Source organism: Nomia melanderi, chromosome 10, assembly GCF_051020985.1.
Source record: "Nomia melanderi isolate GNS246 chromosome 10, iyNomMela1, whole genome shotgun sequence".
NCBI classification, from domain to species: Eukaryota; Metazoa; Arthropoda; class Insecta; order Hymenoptera; family Halictidae; genus Nomia; species Nomia melanderi.
Genome location: NC_135008.1, coordinates 6,463,693 through 6,481,939, shown reverse-complemented (window position 1 = coordinate 6,481,939; position 18,247 = coordinate 6,463,693). Strand labels below are relative to the sequence as shown.

General features: G+C 44.7%; 1 protein-coding gene and 2 long non-coding RNA genes across 19 annotated transcripts in view; 2 read left to right on the top strand and 1 right to left on the bottom strand.

Annotated features, from left to right (window-relative positions):
- TpnT (troponin T, skeletal muscle) overlaps positions 1-13,519 on the top strand; it is a 17,654-nt gene extending 4,135 nt beyond the window's left edge. For 4 of the 14 annotated variants that reach the window (XM_076371752.1, XM_076371754.1, XM_076371753.1 and 1 more), the window contains exons 3-13: positions 5,203-5,220; positions 9,181-9,211; positions 9,319-9,423; positions 9,564-9,660; positions 9,740-9,776; positions 9,859-9,964; positions 10,056-10,274; positions 10,404-10,496; positions 10,575-10,655; positions 11,997-12,075; positions 12,797-13,519. In XM_076371752.1, coding sequence (XP_076227867.1) covers positions 5,203-5,220; positions 9,181-9,211; positions 9,319-9,423; positions 9,564-9,660; positions 9,740-9,776; positions 9,859-9,964; positions 10,056-10,274; positions 10,404-10,496; positions 10,575-10,655; positions 11,997-12,075; positions 12,797-13,080 — 1,150 coding nt within the window. In that variant the 3' untranslated portion in view covers positions 13,081-13,519. Of the gene's footprint in view, positions 1-1,539; positions 1,561-5,202; positions 5,221-9,180; positions 9,212-9,318; positions 9,424-9,563; positions 9,661-9,739; positions 9,777-9,858; positions 9,965-10,055; positions 10,275-10,403; positions 10,497-10,574; positions 10,656-11,061; positions 11,141-11,996; positions 12,076-12,796 lie in introns of all 14 variants that reach the window. The other 10 variants (XM_031983066.2, XM_031983068.2, XM_031983067.2 and 7 more) reach the window with 4 other exon arrangements.
- Positions 1-16,090, bottom strand: part of LOC143175025 (uncharacterized) — a 26,255-nt gene extending 10,165 nt beyond the window's left edge. Inside the window, exons 1-2 of one of the 4 annotated variants that reach the window (XR_012999612.1) lie at positions 15,994-16,090; positions 15,074-15,440 (exon numbers count right to left, since the gene is read on the bottom strand). This is a non-coding gene — a long non-coding RNA (uncharacterized LOC143175025). Of the gene's footprint in view, positions 1-15,073; positions 15,441-15,802; positions 15,905-15,993 lie in introns of those variants that run through there. The other 3 variants (XR_012999613.1, XR_012999611.1, XR_012999610.1) reach the window with 3 other exon arrangements.
- Positions 15,381-18,247, top strand: LOC143175028 (uncharacterized). Its single transcript, XR_012999618.1, has 3 exons — positions 15,381-15,680; positions 16,246-16,533; positions 17,180-18,247. It is a non-coding gene; the product is annotated as an uncharacterized LOC143175028 (long non-coding RNA).

Below are 18,247 nucleotides of genomic sequence, written 5' to 3'. Positions count from 1 at the left end.
ACAGTAGCTGAGATTCCTCGTGTCGTTTTCATTGCGTGACATCGTGTCTCGATTTTTCTCTTTGACGTTCGACACCTCCCTTTTCGAAATCAGGCTTTCGCTCATCCGTCGGACTTCGAGAGAGATCGTTCTTCGATTTTTCCTTTTTCGTTTTCTACCTTTGCGTCTGGCACCGAAGGGAATTCACATTTCAAACCAGTAAATACGCGTTCCTTGGGTTTCGACATTTTGTTCCCCTCGATTTTCCGAAGCGTTTTCGAATGTTTTTTCATCGACGTTATCGGCGCATCGGTGTTTAATGATATTGTTTTTGTCTAAAATCTAAAATTTTTATTTAAAGTTTTCGAACTTTATTTTCATTTCATAAAAACGACTCGCTGTATTTGATAGAATATTGTAACTAGGAAGATTATTACTGAAATAAACGCTGGTCGCGGACGTGTTAAAGAATTTAGTGATCGGTTCAACGTGACCGAACCACGAAACAGTCTCCCGAGCGACATCCGTGCAACTTTGCGACCACAGGCGCATCGCCGCCGCGTTAAATGGTACACGCGTTCACCACGAATCCCGGTTAGAATTAGAACGGACATTTTTACAGAAATAGGTCGCTCGGTTAGCGCTCCGCGTTCCCTTGGATACCGATTTATATCGGAAAAGAATCTTTTTTATTCCGACAGCGGTTAGCGATATAAATAAATCAGTCGTCGGGGAAAAATGACTAGATTCGAGGATCGGTAAATTAGATTCCGCTCTGACTGTTCTATTCTAGACTTTACATATCGGAACAAGGATCTGTCAAGCGGACAACTCTTCGTTGTCGCTGTTATTTTTGAAATTTTTCGTTAATCCGTCGAATGAATCTTTTGCACGAAAACCGCTTGTGAAAAATCACGTCGGCGGTCTAGAGTGATCTCTCTCGAACCATCGTTAAAATTAGATCAGTCGTGCTTCTCTCACGAAAATAGAGCAGACGAATGGCGCCGCGTGTTCGAACGTCCAGTTACATATTAATTCGCCGTTGTCATAAAACGAGGGAAACGTTCCTCCGTCGAACACGGCCGGAAGCGTCATTCGTCTGCGCGAAACACGCAAAAAAGAAAACACGTTTCGAACGATTCCATCACGATTAACTGGATGGTTCGTTTCGCGAAAGTTCATTTAGCGGGAACACCGTGGAAGACGAATCGTGTTGTTTCATCTGTCCGTTTGATACTTTTCTCGGGAGATTTCGTTGGGAATTCCGCGCGACGGAAGAGAGCACGATTCAGGGAATCGAAATTGATTAGATCAGCCCCAAGCACGGTCCCGTCGACCAATGATAAGAAATCAAACCGGTTGCCGTATATATATTTCTCTTGACTTTGCTTTTCTCTGATCTTGGTTTCTCTGTTTTGTTTTTTCAATCTGCCTCTCTCCAATCTACCCCCCTTCGCCCGAAAATCTCCACAATACAATACACAAAATATATACCAACCGATCGATCGAATCACCATCGACCGAACGACCGACGCGAATCGAAAAATCGAAAAATTGAAGGCAACCGGAGAGGAAGATCGAGTAAGTTTTATTCGCCGGCAACACTGCACAATCGCCTGTCTTGCGCGGGCAAAAGCTGTGTTCACTTCTCTGTTTCTCTATTTTTTATCACTATTTTCTTCACTGTTAATCGTCTAACCAATCGTTGTTATTTGTCTTGTTCACGGGTTCGGTATCTGTTCGTCTGCTATTTCGCTCTTATAATTCTGTCTCTGGTCGCTATTCACGCAATGTGTTTTTTTCTCCTTTTTTTCTCTGTTCTTTTTTTTTTACCTCTCTTTTTCTCCTCTCTCTTAATTTTTTTTTAATTCACACACGTGTACGGGACACCTTTTGTTGCGAGATGTCCGTTCACTTTCTTTCTTACTGTTACTCTGCTCTTGTACTGTCATATTTCTGTATAAATACGTTCCTTTCATTAACGAGACACGTTTTTCCGATAGCGAGGATTTCGTTCACGCGGAATGTTCTCTTAACGTCTGAGCCAGTCGATTCTTCTAGAATCTTACCATTAAAGAGTTCTTAAAAATAAAAAAGAACACACGTAAGTTAAAAGTCTGGGTAGACGATCTTCTCGTTTGTAAATACTTTCATTTACTTTCATAAATACTTTCGAATCGAGACGCCAAGGAACGTTTCGCCTGAACAGAATCGAGATCGCGCCATTTCCAAAGAGCAACGGTTTCTCTAATGCATCGGACTCAGTTCCTGATTTGCAAACTGATCACTCGCAACGAACGTTTAACGTAGAAAGAGAAAAGAATCATTTAACGTGCCTATGCGGGGACAGTTTTTCTCCTGGAACGAGCGGTCATCAAGCGTCCGCCATATTGCGGCCGTTACGACCGCGCCATTATGTATGAACTCCACGTTGGAGCCGGATAGTACCCTGTCCCTCTTTTTTCCGCCACGCAAGCAGTAAACGTTGTACATAGACGCGGCTAATTTCCGGTAATTCGTGCGAAGAGGGTGATTTTTCGCGTCGAGGACGTTTTTACCGGGCGTATCGGGTTTAACGGGGAGTAACGTTGTTTATTAACATGCAACAGCGGCCCCGGCTGTTACGGTGCCGCTTTAAAAGCTTCTTTCATCGTTCCCGACCCGGTTTTCTTGTTTCGCCGCGAAGTCCCTCGGGATTCTTTCCATTCTCGAAGAAGGACCGATGTGCGCAAACGCCGGCAAATTGCTTCCGTGTATGGGCAAATGGCACTTTCGAGTTAACACGTTGACTGCCACGGTGGTCACCGATGACTGGCGTTTCCGAGTTGCTTGGCAACAATTGCAATGGGATTGATATAAAAAATGGCATTTAATAACGTAACCAGATAATAGTGTAAGGTACGAACTGTGATACCAAATTTCTCAATATGCAGTGCCTCGATTGTTAATAATTATTTTTCAAGAAATATTACGGTACCATTCATTTATTTTTTCACTATGGAAGGATAAGTAATATTACACGAAACTCAAAGTTCTCGTGGCACTCAACGTGTTAAACGTTTCGCGTAATCTGACATCGGGGCGAGAGTGCAAAGCCTCGCCAGTTTCCACCGTGACGATGAAAAATCACCTCTTCCACTTTGGCGTTAGGAGCGAATCGTGCCGTGCTGGTGTCGTCCCTCTTTCTCTCTTTCTTCCCCATTTTGCCCTTCTTTGGTTTCTTTTCATTTTCATTTTGACCGCACTTAAAATTACTGTTCGTAGATCGCCAGTAGCCTGTACACGTTACCGAGAGTTGTATTTTATGTTGTTTCCTCGCCGTACTTTGCTTCGGAGTACTTTTGCTCTCTTTGTCTCTTTGTTGTTGTTGTTGTTGTTGTTTTTTTTTAATTTTCGACTTTTTTTATTTCCTCGTTTTCACACACACATTTTTTTTTTTACACGCGGCCGTCGTCACGGGATTCATTTTTCGTCGTCCATGTTTTATATTGTCGTTGGTTTTGTTATTATTATCGTCAGCGTTGTTGCCGTTGTTATCGCTGTCGTTCCCGTCAGCCGACAGAAAGATTTTGCCGGCCCTGCGTGAAGTGCATCGAGGGGCTGTGTTTTGAACACGCACACGTTTCTTTGTTCTTTCTGGCGTTCTTTTTTGTCGATTTTCACTGTTGTTCAGTGTTTTATTTTTTTTTGTTCGCTGCTGGTCCGTCCCATTTTTTGGATGGTGTGTCGATGTTGTTGTGTCGATGGTTAAACGAATTTGTCTCTATCGCTGCCAACCCCTGTCTCCCCCGTCCGACACACGCACACGTCGCTGCTGGTCGTTTCGAATGGAACGGGGAACCTCTCGCACGTCCGCGGCCGAGACAAACACGCGCGATTGAGAAGTGAAACGACGGGCTTAATCCGTGGGTTAATTTCAGAAACGAGGACTGTCGTTAATATTCTCGGTCAATTTTCATGACGCGATTATTTATACGCTGACCGGCGTAATGTCCTTACCATGGATGCTGCGAGAGACAGCCAGCCTCGACTTCTGTCCGGCAGAATATAACGATGACGCATGTTCCGCCGTTCGGTACGAGCTGGGATATCTATCGGGCGTCCGTCTATAAGGATGGTGCATTTCGTCGAAGGTTTTTCGTATTCGGATCTTTTCATAGTCGATAACGATTATCAAAGCCATCAGGATTTTGACGCTTTTGCGTGTCTATTGAAACTTCTCGTAGGACAGGATTTATCAATATTCGAGAGTCCTTTCATCACGGTTGAACTCGGATCGACTTGTAAATGTGCTTTATCCGGATTCTTCGTAGAGTTGAAATGAAATCAGTTTCACTTTTCAATGAAACCGCGTTCAGAGCCACGGGGATCACATGCACACAGTTCCCAACACTTAACTCTCTCTCTCTCTCTCTCTGTCTCTCTTTTTCTCTCTTTCTCTTTCTTTCTCTATCTTTCTCTATCTTTCTTTATCTTTCTCTCTCATTCTCTTTGTTTCTTTCTGTTTCTCTCTTATTCTCTCTGTTTTTCTCTCATTCTCTCTGTTTCTCTCTCATTCTCTCAGTTTCTCTCTGTTTCTCTCTTATTCTCTCTGTTTCTCTCTCATTTCCTTTCTGTTTCTCTCTCTTTCTCTCTTTCTTTCTCTCTCTCTCTCTTTCTCTTTGTTTCTGTTGCGCAAGTTGCATCTGTCGCATGACGATCGTTTAATTTCCTCGCACCTCGGAACCGTCCGACTGGGACTCGGTTCCTGCGAGAAGCTGTACCATAGACAGCTAGGTGTGACAAGATCCTCGAATCGAAAAACAAGACGGTGGGCTGCCAGTTCTCCTCTTTTCACGTCCGACAAAGAAACGCGAATGAGAAAGAAACAAAAAAGAAAAGCTAATAAAAAAGGCCGCGAACGGGAAGCAGGGCCATTGCTACGAACGACTCCCGTCACCGTAAAAGCGAGGGAGGAACGGAAGTGGATAAAAGCGGATGGAACGCGGCAGGCTGTCCGTCGACGCTGACGATGCTTTTCACTTTCAATATATTTTTTTTTTTCTATCCGTCCAATCGAGGCAGGATTCGAATTCGAACGAACGAACGAACGAAAGAACGAACGAAAGCGAAAGAAAGGCGAACGAGCGTACTTCCCGCGGCTTTGTGCAGTCCCACAACAGTAAAACGAGGAACGATATATTTCGATTGTTATTAATCTGCCTTTCCTTTCTTTTTTTGTAGGGGTAGGGCGTCCCAAAAGTAAGTTGAAACCTCGAGCTCTTTATATACGTCAATAATACTTTCTTTGTTCTTCGGCCGCTCTCACATTGCCCCCCACACCCTGAAGTCCGCGCTTTTATTCGAACATTTGGCGGGAACGAGACTCCCGAACGAATTCCAAACGATTCGAGACGATCGTCGTCGATTTTTCTCGGTAATCCTATTTTTTTTCGCTGTGGTCAGGTCTTTCGGAGTTGCGACTAGTCGATGCGGATACTTTCCCACCTCGAGGTTCTTGACCGTGTGCGCGGCGTTCGATCATCGCGCGCCACCGCGGGAATATGTATTTATTGGCGGCAAGGTTGTTGTTCAGCCGAAAAGTTTTCAGGCTTTTGACCGTGTTATACGACTGGCCGTTGCATAAGGCGTGTATGCAACTAATATAACTCGCGTCGGCTGGACGATTGCCAAACGTTTCATAAATATGTGTACGATAACGTAATGTGGTTTATTCTTATACTGAAGCTGCGGTGTCCGCGCAGCGAACGCGTCGCGCGCCGAACTGATGCAATCTAATTAACGGACAAACGGTTCGGCGGAAAAACAGGAGCATTGTCGGCTTGGCGTATGCCAATTTTTGATGTTTACGCGACCGACGGTATTTCGGTACACGTTTACCCTTTCGAACAGCTTTTGGATATCCTCTCGATAGTTTCCGACGACTTTTCGTAGGAGGCCGAACGAGAATTTGTTCTTTGCTTCTAGGTGATCGACCATGCTGGAACTTCAACTTTTTCTAAACCGTAAACGTTCAAATTTCCACCGCATGTTGTACACACATTTGAAACGTCTCCTTCTATGTTTATGAACCACTTTACGTTCCATTCACGTACATAGTCGTTTACCAAAGTGTTCCTTTCGTGTTCGACCATAGAAGATTTACAGTGTTTTTCCCCATTGCTCTGTTTTCCAATTGTTCTATACGTACGATTTTGTCGTTACAGTATCCGTTCGACATCCTCCTTTCTACAACCAAACATTCGACATTTTTTTTTTTGCACGCGTCACATGTTCTCTCCAAATTGGTTTGTGCCACGTACCATCGACGTTATCGCGACCGTATCCCGTGAATGCAACCAAAGTCTCGATCCTGCCAAAATGATCTCTAATCAATGGTGGCTCAGTGCTCGAAGCAACTGCTCCCACACCCCCAACCAAGCTCACGTCTTCTCTCTGTCTCTTTTCGCACCCCCTTCTCACCCAGCCCCAGCCCAATGCGGTGTTTTCTTTTTTTCTTTTTGTCTCTCTGTGCCCCGATTAATAACGAATTAACGGCTCTCTGTACATAATCGATAAACAATCGGCGGACCACCGTCGATCCCGTTCTGAACGAACCCCACACTTGGTGTCATGTTTCGTTTCATTTTTTGTTTTGTATCCTGCACTTTTCAGGGCTCGTGCTGTTGTTGATGTTGTACTTTACTTTTTTACATCCCGCCAATCTTCGTGTCCTCCCCCGCCCATCAGAATCACCATCAACGAAACCCAAACCACCCGCAAAACCTCGGTTATGTCGCCGTTCTGTTAATCGTGTTGATATTGCGCCATAATCAAACGACCCTCAGCAATAATCACCGCCGCCAAATCACCCTGTCGTCTTCGATCTCTTCGTCGCGAGAGGAGGATCAGCTGAGGCGTCCTCCGGGGGGGATGGGGGGTTCACTGAATTCCGAAATCCGCGAAATCCACGAGATCTCGGGTTCGACGTGACTCGCTCGGCCCGACGCGTTTCGTAACGCGGTTGCGTAACAGCTGGTTGCGCTGCCAACGGTGTTGAACGTTGTTTATGATTTCGCCGCGGGCGAGAATCAGAGAATAAACTGACCGAGGACAAAATTTGGACCGGCTCCCGTGTGCCCGGCTCCACTTTCCTGGCTTTTGTCATTGAACTCGATTGCCTCCGCACGATATTTAGAGATCCTCGAGGATTATTCGGAATTGGAAATTATAATATCGAATCGAGTCGCGAACAACTTCCTGACGTTGGAACGTTCAAAGTTATTGACTGTTATTTACGGTGGTGGTGTTTAAATCTTTTTCATTTACGTAGGTTTCCTCGTTACTTAGTTTCAAGAGAGTACCATCTACACGTATCTCAACGGAGAATATTGAATATTTCTATTGGAAAACTTACGAGTGCGAAAGCATAGAGGAATTACAATTTGTCTATGTTCATTACGCTCGCTAACATAGCTCGGATGTTCGAACTCGATTCGATGATTCGAAACGAAGACGTAGATTTGAGGGATTCAGTGATCCACCGCGATGACACGATCGTCGACTCCCGTGTTTTCAATGTTCATTGGCCAGCTCCTTGGCTTTCGACTGTGGCTTGTTACGGCGTTTCCGATAATCGTTGACGAATCTGAACGACGACACCGACGATGGCGACTGTGTGTTGCTTGCATTCTCGCGTATAGGAAAGAAGAAGAGGAAAATGTCTGACGAGAAGAAGATTGTGCGCTGGGTCTCTGTGCTCCGTATGCCTTTTCCGTTCACCCCCGATCGTCGTCTTCGTTGCACCGGACGCGGGCATACGAAACTCTTCTGTCTTACGCGAACGTTTCCGTTGCGCAAAATTTAACAGCCGGCTTTCACCGTGCAACTCCCTCGACAGACAACGACGTCGGAGTTGTCTTTCAGGCACGATTGTTCTTGTCCTCGTTGCGAGCTGTTTCGCTGTTTCTCCGATTGTATTCACACTTCGACACCCGCTGACAAATCGCTTCTATATAAAAAGAAACTGCTTAATCGCTTGTTCTCGGGCGGCTTCGTGTTACCATTCTCTCACAGCTAAACACTAAACGAACGAACCCGTAGTCCCCGTATCATTGATCCCATGCGACCCGACGAGCTCGAGCCGGCGCTAGCCGCTAGCTGTCTCGTCACCGACCGAATCATCTTTAAAATTAGAGATCCTCTACCCTCGTTTTCTCGGTGATCCTGGACTCGGTCCACGTGGTGTCATTCGATCCGACGCGCCCACGTGCTTGAGAATACCAGAGATTTTTGATGCGTTTCCAAAATTGGAGAATCGTGTATTTTTATTTTTTTGCTCTCGAACCACGCCCGGTTTTTGATCGACGACTTTGACGAGCGACTTCGTCTCGAGGTGCGAAACAGATACTTTATATTTTTCACTCTTCGCGCGGTGTCGTGATTTTTTCCGTGGGAACGTTTTGTTTTTTTTTCCCCCGGTGAATGATAGTGCCGAGCGTATTCTATCGGTCGACGTTACAGCGACGCGATAATAAATTTCATATTGAAAACCACTGGAGATCGACCGCAAAGAAATTATGGGCTCCCCGATTCATCGGGGAACTTCAATACTTCACCCGGACTCGAAACAAAATTTAAATTCAAGTGACCGCGTAATTCACGGTAAAACCCTCCATCAATTTTCCAATATCCTGTCCGAGGGAGTCTAATAGATTCCACCCGCGCCGCAAACTCGTCGGTCTCCCCCTTCCCCTAAACTCATTAATGTCTCCAGCCTCCCTTCCTTTTATATCCTGAAGTATACTCTCCCTCTCTCTCTATCTCTATCTCTCTTTCTCTCTGTCTGTACTTTCTTTCACACACTGCGCACCTAATCTTCTTCTCTCCGAGCGCTTTACACACTTATTATGTCTGTCCGTACGTCCGTCCGTTTGCGTGTCTGTCTGTTTGTTTGTCTGGTTGTTTGCGTGTTTGTCACGCGCGTACACGACGAAACGCAAAACAACGTTAAAGAAAAGAAAAAAAAAAAGAAAGGTTTACGAAGGAAAAAAATGATTCGCTACGAGAGAGAGAATGGATGGAGTGTAATAAATAATAGAAAGTGGAACGTGAGAGTGGCGTACGGCGTTCTGGTTCTGGAAGATCTTGCGAGATCTCTCAGAGGACGAGGCGGCAGGAACTAAAGAGAGTTACTTTTGTTTTCGCTCCGGCCTACATCAGGGACTCTGGGGAGAATCCTGAGTTTATGAAGGTGAGGAGAGATCCCCCGGTGATCTCGTATATACGCGATATCACGCGAGATTTCGCCCGAAACAGCGGCATTCACGTTCGTTTCCGTGTCCTTTTTCTCGGTCACAGAGGCAGGAACAGAAGCGAAGCGACCTAGACGAACAGCTCAAGGAATACATTGCAGAATGGCGGAAGCAAAGAGCCAAGGAGGAGGAGGAGCTGAAGAGATTGAAGGTTCGTAACCGCGGAACAAAATCGTTTTCGCGTATACCATGTCTTAATTGGATTGTCTCGCGAAGACAAAGTCGTTATCAATGCTTCGAATTGTTGTACGGTGACTTTATCTATCCGCCAAATGATCCGTTGTTTTCCAGGAGAAGCAAGCGAAGCGCAAGATCACCCGCGCAGACGAGGAGAAAAGATTGGCCCAGAAAAAGAAAGAGGAGGAGGAACGTCGCCAACGTGAAATCGGTAACGTTCGGAATTTGTTCAACTAGATTCCCTTTGTCCTGGAGAAACTTATCACGCTTTCCCTTTTCGCATTTTACAGAGGAGAAGAAACAACGCGACATGGAAGAGAAGAGAAAGTACGTTTTATCCTTTCGCGAATCGACTCTTTCCATACAGGTGGTGGTACAAGAAATATTAATGTAACGTTCAATTATTCAGGCGTCTCGAAGAATCAGAAAAGAAACGCCAGGCTATGATGCAAGCGATGAAGGACCAGGCGAGCAAGAAGGGACCGAACTTTACCATCACCAGGAAAGATCTTGCAGTGGGTATCGATTCGCGGGATTTGATCCGATCGTTTGTCATTTCGTAATTGATCCTTTCAAGGGTTATTAATATTGTTTTAATCGCGGCAGGGCAACCTCACGTCGGCGCAATTGGAACGCAACAAGACGAAAGAGCAGCTCGAAGAGGAGAAGAAAATCTCGCTGAGCATCCGTATCAAACCCCTGGAAATGGATGGTTTGTCCATTGAGAAGCTCCGATCCAAGGCTAACGAGCTCTGGGAGACCATAGTCAAGTTGGAAACCGAGAAATACGATCTGGAGGAACGACAGAAACGTCAGGACTATGACGTAAGCATCATAGAAACGAACCGTTATAATGTCAATTACACGTTGATCAATCGTAAAATACTCTATAGTGATAATATAGTATAGCAGTGATTGATATCGTTTCGAGTAATCCTTCTCGATCTCTTGCAGCTTAAAGAATTAAAGGAACGTCAGAAGCAGCAACTGAGGCACAAGGCTTTGAAGAAAGGTCTCGACCCCGAAGCCCTTACCGGCAAGTACCCTGTGAGTACATGACTGAATCAAATCAAAGATTGAAATAAACCTCTTTCAGAAAAATACAAAATGATTTTGTTCGTACAGCCCAAGATCCAAGTCGCCTCCAAATACGAACGTCGCGTGGATACCAGGTCCTACGATGACAAGAAGAAGCTCTTCGAGGGTGTAAGTATACCTTTGTACCAATCAAATCAGTCGCTGATTCTTCGAGTAGCCAGGCGACTCTGGAATTCAGGTTCCATTTACGAAACGACTCGTTTCATTTCGAACCTCGTAACGCGACCCTGACGACCCAAATATAAAAATGTAGAAAAAAGATCGACAGAAATATCTATCATACTTTGCCACTAGATTTATTATGCATTCCGCTGGTAACAGCAATCCGATCAAAGGAATCTCGTTTCATAAACTCGATTTGCATACCAAGAGAAAAGAACGTAAAGACGGAAATTCGATGAACGACAAAGAATAAGCGACAGAGCTTGTTAGGCAAATAGCGTACTTGTAGTAGAAGCTAGAAAGAAAATGGATTTGAACGATTGATCAGTGAAGAATGTCGATTGAATCGCAGGGCTATGACACGCTTCTAGCGGAGTACAACGAGAAACTGTGGAAACAGAAATCAGAACAGTTCATGAAGCGCACCAAAAGTGAGTCCCATCGAGCTCTGTTAGCGTACCACCCTTTTGCTTGCATTGCTGATTGACCTCCCTGACCCGTAGCCCCGAAATGCCCCCAAGATAGTAGGAACGATTGTGTTTCTAATTCGTGTTGGATCTCCGTTTACCAAATAATGGCACTACAACATAGAAACACTTAAGTGCTGCCACACATCCACATCGTCTTTCTCAGATATGTTCATCATAATTTATTATCGAAACAACGATCGTGAGTTCCTTTACAAACTCTCCAATTTCTCTACACTCGAAAACGATTTACTCGAAATTTTCTTTCTCAACACGCAAGCACCGGGATGCTTCGAAAAGCTCGGTAGAATACTTTTCAAGAATCCTTCGATCGCGTGCCCGCGTCACATGAAGGATCAGCACAGATATCCACTCGATAAAATGTACACTGTTATATCTATACCTACACATACTCACTCGAAACTCGTCACAACACAGACATCGTTGTCAAGTGACTAACGTTGAGTCCGCGTAACTGGACAGTAGATAGATTAATCTAAGCAACGAGAGCCCGTCATTAACAATGGTGAAACAAGCTAACGGGTGTCTGATTGGTCTCGATGCCCTCCCCCTTGCCCCATCAACCCCAAACCACCTGAAGCGATTCAATGTTCCGGGAAGAGCCGTTTCTAGAAGCTGGTTCCAGACTGCGCGTGAATGCGAGTCGTTAATAGGTTCCAATCCCCTTGTGACTCCGACAAGTTCGACGAAACGCAGTAATTCGCACGGCAATGAGTAGAAAACAGAAGAGGGTCCGAACGAATGGCCACCCCGTGTGATGATGTATCCTAGCATGCGATTTTGTCCGTTGGTGTTTCAGGGTCTGACCGAACAGCAAAAGGAGACCATAGAGAAGCAATGGGCTCAGCAGAAGGAGCAATTCCTCGGTCGCCAGAAGAGTATGTATGCAAGAACCAATCGTTTGGGCGGACACGCGCGTGGATTGATTCCGGGATGAAAATGAATGGGGAATTTTTCCGGGGGAGAGGAAAAACAGTTGATGGATCGTTCGAAGAATATTACCCGGGCCGTAATAAAATGATATTACGCTCGCGTGTCTCGTGTTATAAGAATTTATGGATCGGTTGGAGTCCCGTTCGGAAGTATACCGCCGGTCGCTTTTATCGGGGTAACACGAAGATACTAAAATACCGACGCCGCGGTAAAAAGTGTTCCGCTGTATCCCGCGTTTATTATTTCACGTATCCCCGTGTGTGCCCGCTCGAGCGCCGCGCGACTCGTGAAACCTGACCAGCCAGAACGTTTTCTGGAAACTGGGTCAAAGCTGCAACCGTCGCAGAGAGGCATACTTGGCCGGTTTCGCTGGGACCGCGTCGAAAAGCGAGGAGAAAAACATTCCGCGGAATTGGAAACGAGCCTCGATACCTTTGATCTTCGATCCGTTTCCCGGTGAAAGAAAAAGCTAACGTTTCCCGCATCCCGGAGTATCCCTTTCACGTCTGGTTTTCATTCGGAACGTACCGTTACGCGGTTACCAAACCCCTCGCATAAAATTATCGTGTTAATCCTTTCGTTGTCGTTGCTAACGACCCTAACGAACATTTCTCGTTTATCGAATCACTGTATTTCTAACATATCTATTTTCTCAACGAAAAACAGCGAAGTTGCCGAAGTGGTTCGGCGAGAGGCCGGGCAAGAAGCCTGGAGACCCCGAGTCACCGGAGGGCGAAGAAGACGTGAAGGCTGCGGCTGAGGACGAGGACTTGGAGGAGCCACAGTTCGAAGAAGAAGAGGAAGAAGAGGAGGAGGAGGAGGAAGAGGAAGAGGGTGGAGAAGGCAAGGATGGCGAGGGCGAAGAAGAAGAGGAAGAGGAGGAGGAAGAAGAGGAGGAAGAGGAAGAAGAGGAGGAGGAAGAAGAGGAAGAGGAAGAGGAGGAAGAATAGACGACTCTTCATGCGAAACGTCATCTAACCACCAATTCAATCGATCGATTATCAAGCAAATTCGAAAGAACCTTCGAACCATCGAATATAGTCGTAGCGGCAGTAGAGGCAACAATGGCGCGCCGTTGTGCCAGGATCCCGTCGTTATGGGTGGCTTTTCGTTTCGCACCTTACGCGAGACGGGAACGATAGCAAAAGGCCCGCATCCGAAGGCAGATGTCTGCACGTTGTATTTCTTGTCTGCGACGAACCGAGCCTGTAACGGCGAGGATTCCGGCGAGATAAAACACGCTGTTACTACTTACCAGCTGTTCTACTACTACTACTACTCCTACTACTATTATTCTACTACTTCTATTGCTACTATAATTATTATTATTATATTGTACAAAAATACACGCACACACATTATTAAAATAAAACGGTTTATCGTATAACATTGTTCCGTCAGATGCTTTTCCTACCGATAGGGGATTGTGGCTTGTCACGAGCAGCCTTAGGATCAACCATGATGGAAGGAGCGTTACGGGTCTCACCTTCGTACATTGTAAAATATTAAGGTTACCTCTGATTGTTGTAAGACGAAACGGAATTCAACTTTACACCTGTGTTTCGCTTGACAAAAAAAAAACCAAGAAGAAAAGACGTTAACGTGTAGATATAATTTAAATTTTTGTATTTGAATATTTTACGTTTACGTTCAGCATTTGAATCTAGTCCCATTAGAAATGTCCGTGTCTTGCGTTACGAAAATGAATTTTAATATGGTATCGTTATGCTATCTGCTTCTAAATTGCCCCCCTATTTTAACGGGAATCTTTAATGAGACTGTACATGAAGTTATGGTTCAAGAGGTCCATAAATAAAAGATATCTTCCTTTAAATCTCGACTTTAACCGTGATTTTATTTAATTTGTTCAATTTCATTATTAGCCGCATGATACGCGCGGCGTTATAAGATTACAAAGTAAAAAGAAATTTTGTTTTTAAACTTACTCCCCGTAGGTGGTCGAACGACTTCCGGCGTCATTACGCTCCGCGAACTTAACCTTGCCGGTGTCGTGTCGGAAGTGCGCCCATGAAACGCGATCACGTATCCATAAAAATGATCGTGGTAGCGCTTTTTTTTCACCTCGCGATCTATTTTTACCGGCAGCACTTAACCTTTAGCCGATGCGTTATTGCATTACGGGTGCAACGAGCCGCCCCGAAATAATTGACATTTTATGTATATACGACCGTCGGTAAATTAACGACACTCGAAGCATCCCGTTTTACCAATTAACACTAGAGCTACCGAATGGGCCAAAATGACTTATCTCTCATTTCTTCTTTTACAATTACTAAGAAGGCACGGACACTTCTACGAAAAATTATTAACGAAACTAATTGAGTAATAGCGAAACTGAAGTACAACATAATTGAAGTCTTAATAAACGCACGCTTATGGTTTTTATAGAGAAATTGGTAAAAGTCAGTTTAAGTGAACGGTAGTTCTAGTGTTAAAGAGACACCGGCGCAAAGGTAGACTAATCGCTGGACTGGTGTATTATATCGATCCATTTATTACTCGTCCACAAATATCCGGCCAACGTAATGACACCTGGGATTCGCGCCAAAACTTATAAACAGAAGCTAGACGTTCAAGTGTTGCCAACAAGCGTTCCGCTTCGAAAATAAGCAACACTTCGTCTCGGTGTTTAATGATAGTCGCCGCGCGAATTTTAGTACTTTAGGTGATTTCGTAGTCAATAGAAATACCTCGTCGAATGAAAATAAAGTCTGCCGCATTTCGATTGTGTCCGATCGTGTACCGTATAGTTAGCTAAGCCAGTCGAAACAACTGACAGTGGTTGACGTATCTTTGAAAAAAGTCATCAGGTAACATTGACATTCTACTCGAACGATTCGCAAACGAGAGAGCTCATTTTGCTAAGGCAGGCAATTATTGTTCCGTATTTTTATTAATATCGTGCGAAAGCATTGTACTTACGAATATTTCCATTGTTTCATCGACGGGACAGCAGAACCAGCAACCGCTAACCATCGAAAGGAGATCATACGAATTTACATGTTAGAACCGCGATCCGTTAAAATTCAAGGCAGGTCTCAGTGACGGAACAATGACGCGAAGAAGGAAAGAACGTTAGGCGGTTTTCCGTTTCTGTCTCTCTCTTTCCCACGCGCATACTTCCGCCGGCATGTTTCGTCCCTCTTTCTCCTTTCGACTCGTCTCTTTCCAACTGACCCAACCGCGAGTGACGGGAGTAATTCGACGCTTCGCACTCTCAAACAATAGACTTTGCCCACGCTCCGAACTGCACACCACAGAACACTTTCCCACCAAACTGACCGTTCAACTGGAACGTACAAAAAACGCGTCATTTCCGGTCATTTTAGTTTTAAACTTGACTTTAATGGTCAATCGAACCCGCGAGAAACTATTAAGTGACCAATAAGAGATTGGTCACGTGGTCCGACCCAGCGCCATTTTCTTTTTAAATTATACGATGCAGTGTCCTTAGGAACGCCGTAAATGAGGAAGTGTTTTGCATAGTGTACATGAATCTTACAAAGAGAAATCATTCAAGTGTTAAAAGGTAAGTTAAATAAACAATAGACACGCTTTGCTTATCGAATTCTACTAGTAAACACAGTGGGTTGACAAATATTGATGGTTGACATCCATCCACGCGTACAGGTAACCTTACACTCAACGCACCTAAGCGTACGATTATTTGTCAAGCCACTGTACATTGTCACAAAAGAATACAATCCCGCGATACTCGTTCCACCTGATGGTCGCGAGGGTATTACTTCCATTCCTACCGGCTACAACTATTTATAATGGGTATAGCCGTTGGCTCGAGTCTCGTGTCCCCTCTCTCTCTCTCTCTCGCACTCGCTCTTTACCGTATCTGGCCGCGTGCAGCTCTCTCTGTCCCTCCCTTTCGGGGCACAGTGGTCGTTCTTTAAGCTCGGTTAATAGTGTCGCTAAGCATTCGTTCGAGCGGCAGACTGCGCTGTCCCTCCTTTCCTACCTGAGAGTGGACCGAAATAGAGCGACCGCGAGAGAACGAGACAGACGCCGCTATCGACGCCGTGCGTGTGCGTGTCCCGACCGCGAGAGAACAATAAACAATAACACGACGTCGCGTGTCACAGCGTTCAAACGTGCGCCGGGACCTGTTGCCGGCCGTCGAAAAAGATCCCGCTGGATGTCGCGCGTGTGTGCTCGTGAGAATCGTTGAAATGCCTGTTACGATGCGGCGGCGACTCGACGCGGGAACAGGGGTCCGTGTGTCATGGCGGTGATCGTCGGTCGGAACGTAACGGCCACGTTTCTCATACGCATGGCTACGACATGCTGGCTATCATGCAAAGGAAGAGGGGAAGAATGAGGAGGAGCTGATTAAAAGACGGTTCGGACGCAAGAATACAACGTTCGATGAGGTAAGCGTGTGTACATTTTATTAAATAAATCACGACGAAAAAAAGGCGGTTCGCCGTTCCGGTGAACGAGTGACAGATCCCGTAGCAATTGTCACGCCAGCCGCTCTGTTGCCACTGTCGCCACGTTCTCGCCTCGGTGGCGGTCCACGAATGTTTCACGATCCGTTTCGCGATGCTTGTGACCGTACTGTCGCGCGTAACCCGGAACTCCACGGAAATTGACGATTTCTGTCGAGGGACGACCGAACACGTACTTCGACTTACTTCGCGTCGTGGCGATCCGTACGCGCCAACGCACCGGTTGCGAAATGACGGAAACAGTGGTCAGCGTGACACTTTCGAAGATGCTGGGGCACACGTTTCTTTTTTTCACGAGTTTATTCTTGTTAATACATTGGATGCCACGGGGGTCACCGGTGACGTCAATCAAGTTGAATTATAATAATTCATTCGATTAAACGGTGATTACTTGAAAACTTTTCTATGTTATAAGTGATACCACTTGATGCACTGACATTCAACAATTCAAATCTGCAATAATAACAACGTAATTCAATTACATAAGTTGATATTACATTATCTTCATTTCCCATGTTTGTCTCGGCAAAATTGTGCACTCAACGTGTTAACCCTTTGCACTCGAGAGGTGACTGTCAAGTCACTTTATTTGATACAGCAAGACTATGCATTTGAATGTTTAGTATTTTGAATTAAACTTTGTATCGCTATATGAAATATTTTAATAAAATAGCTTTATTGTTTAATATATTTGTGGATTATCGTTAAATTAGTTTTAAACGATGTCGATTATATTTCGTCGGAAAATGTTGAATATTTCCAGTGAAAAATTTTCAAGTACAACGGGTTGATAGTCGTTTCATGGTAAAATAGAAATTTGCGTGAATCAGGTTTTTAATTGAATTTTATAGTTTTCAGCTGGCTATAATGTGTGGTAATATGAAAATTATTTTTGACTATTTTTGCTGGTATCGTCTTAGTAGCCGGCATAAATGATACGCAGAATACATTATTTAAAATACAGACGCGAAAGAAGTTGAGTTCAACTCACCGTAAGAGTCCTTGACTCCATCTTTACATTCACTTCTGAGTGTTAAGTCAAGGTCGGACCTTCAATCTGCAGAACTCGTACGATTTAATATTATTATTAGGTAGACGTGCAGAAGGTTCGTTAAAGGCTACAATCCGTCGCACGGTTAATTATTGATTTATCGTAAAACTGCGCGCTGTTCCTGTTTTCCCTTTTTAGCACCCCATATGAAACGGACCTTCTGAACTTTCTCTAAGATTAGAACAATTTTAATGATCTTCCTGAGGTAATACAAACAGAACGCAACAATGTACGCTTCGTTGACCTGGAAACTGCGTCAGCTTCTTGAAGTTTAGTCCGCTATAGATAATTCTTTAATTGGTCTTAATTGTTCCCAGATGTCTAGTGCGTAATGTTTGGTAAATGATTCAGAGAATGCAGTCGACAACGACGAGAAGGCCACGTTTTCATTCCAGGCAATTGTTGAGGCTGCAGGGTCACTTGCATAGGTTAATTTATTACGTGCTTATTACTCATCTCGTACACGACTGTTTTTAATTATACCCGGATTCAAAATGGAACTTTAATAAGCGAGGACTCGTACGTACACCAGCAGCATATCATTAGTCATATAACTTCATTCATTTATAAACTTACATTTTTACA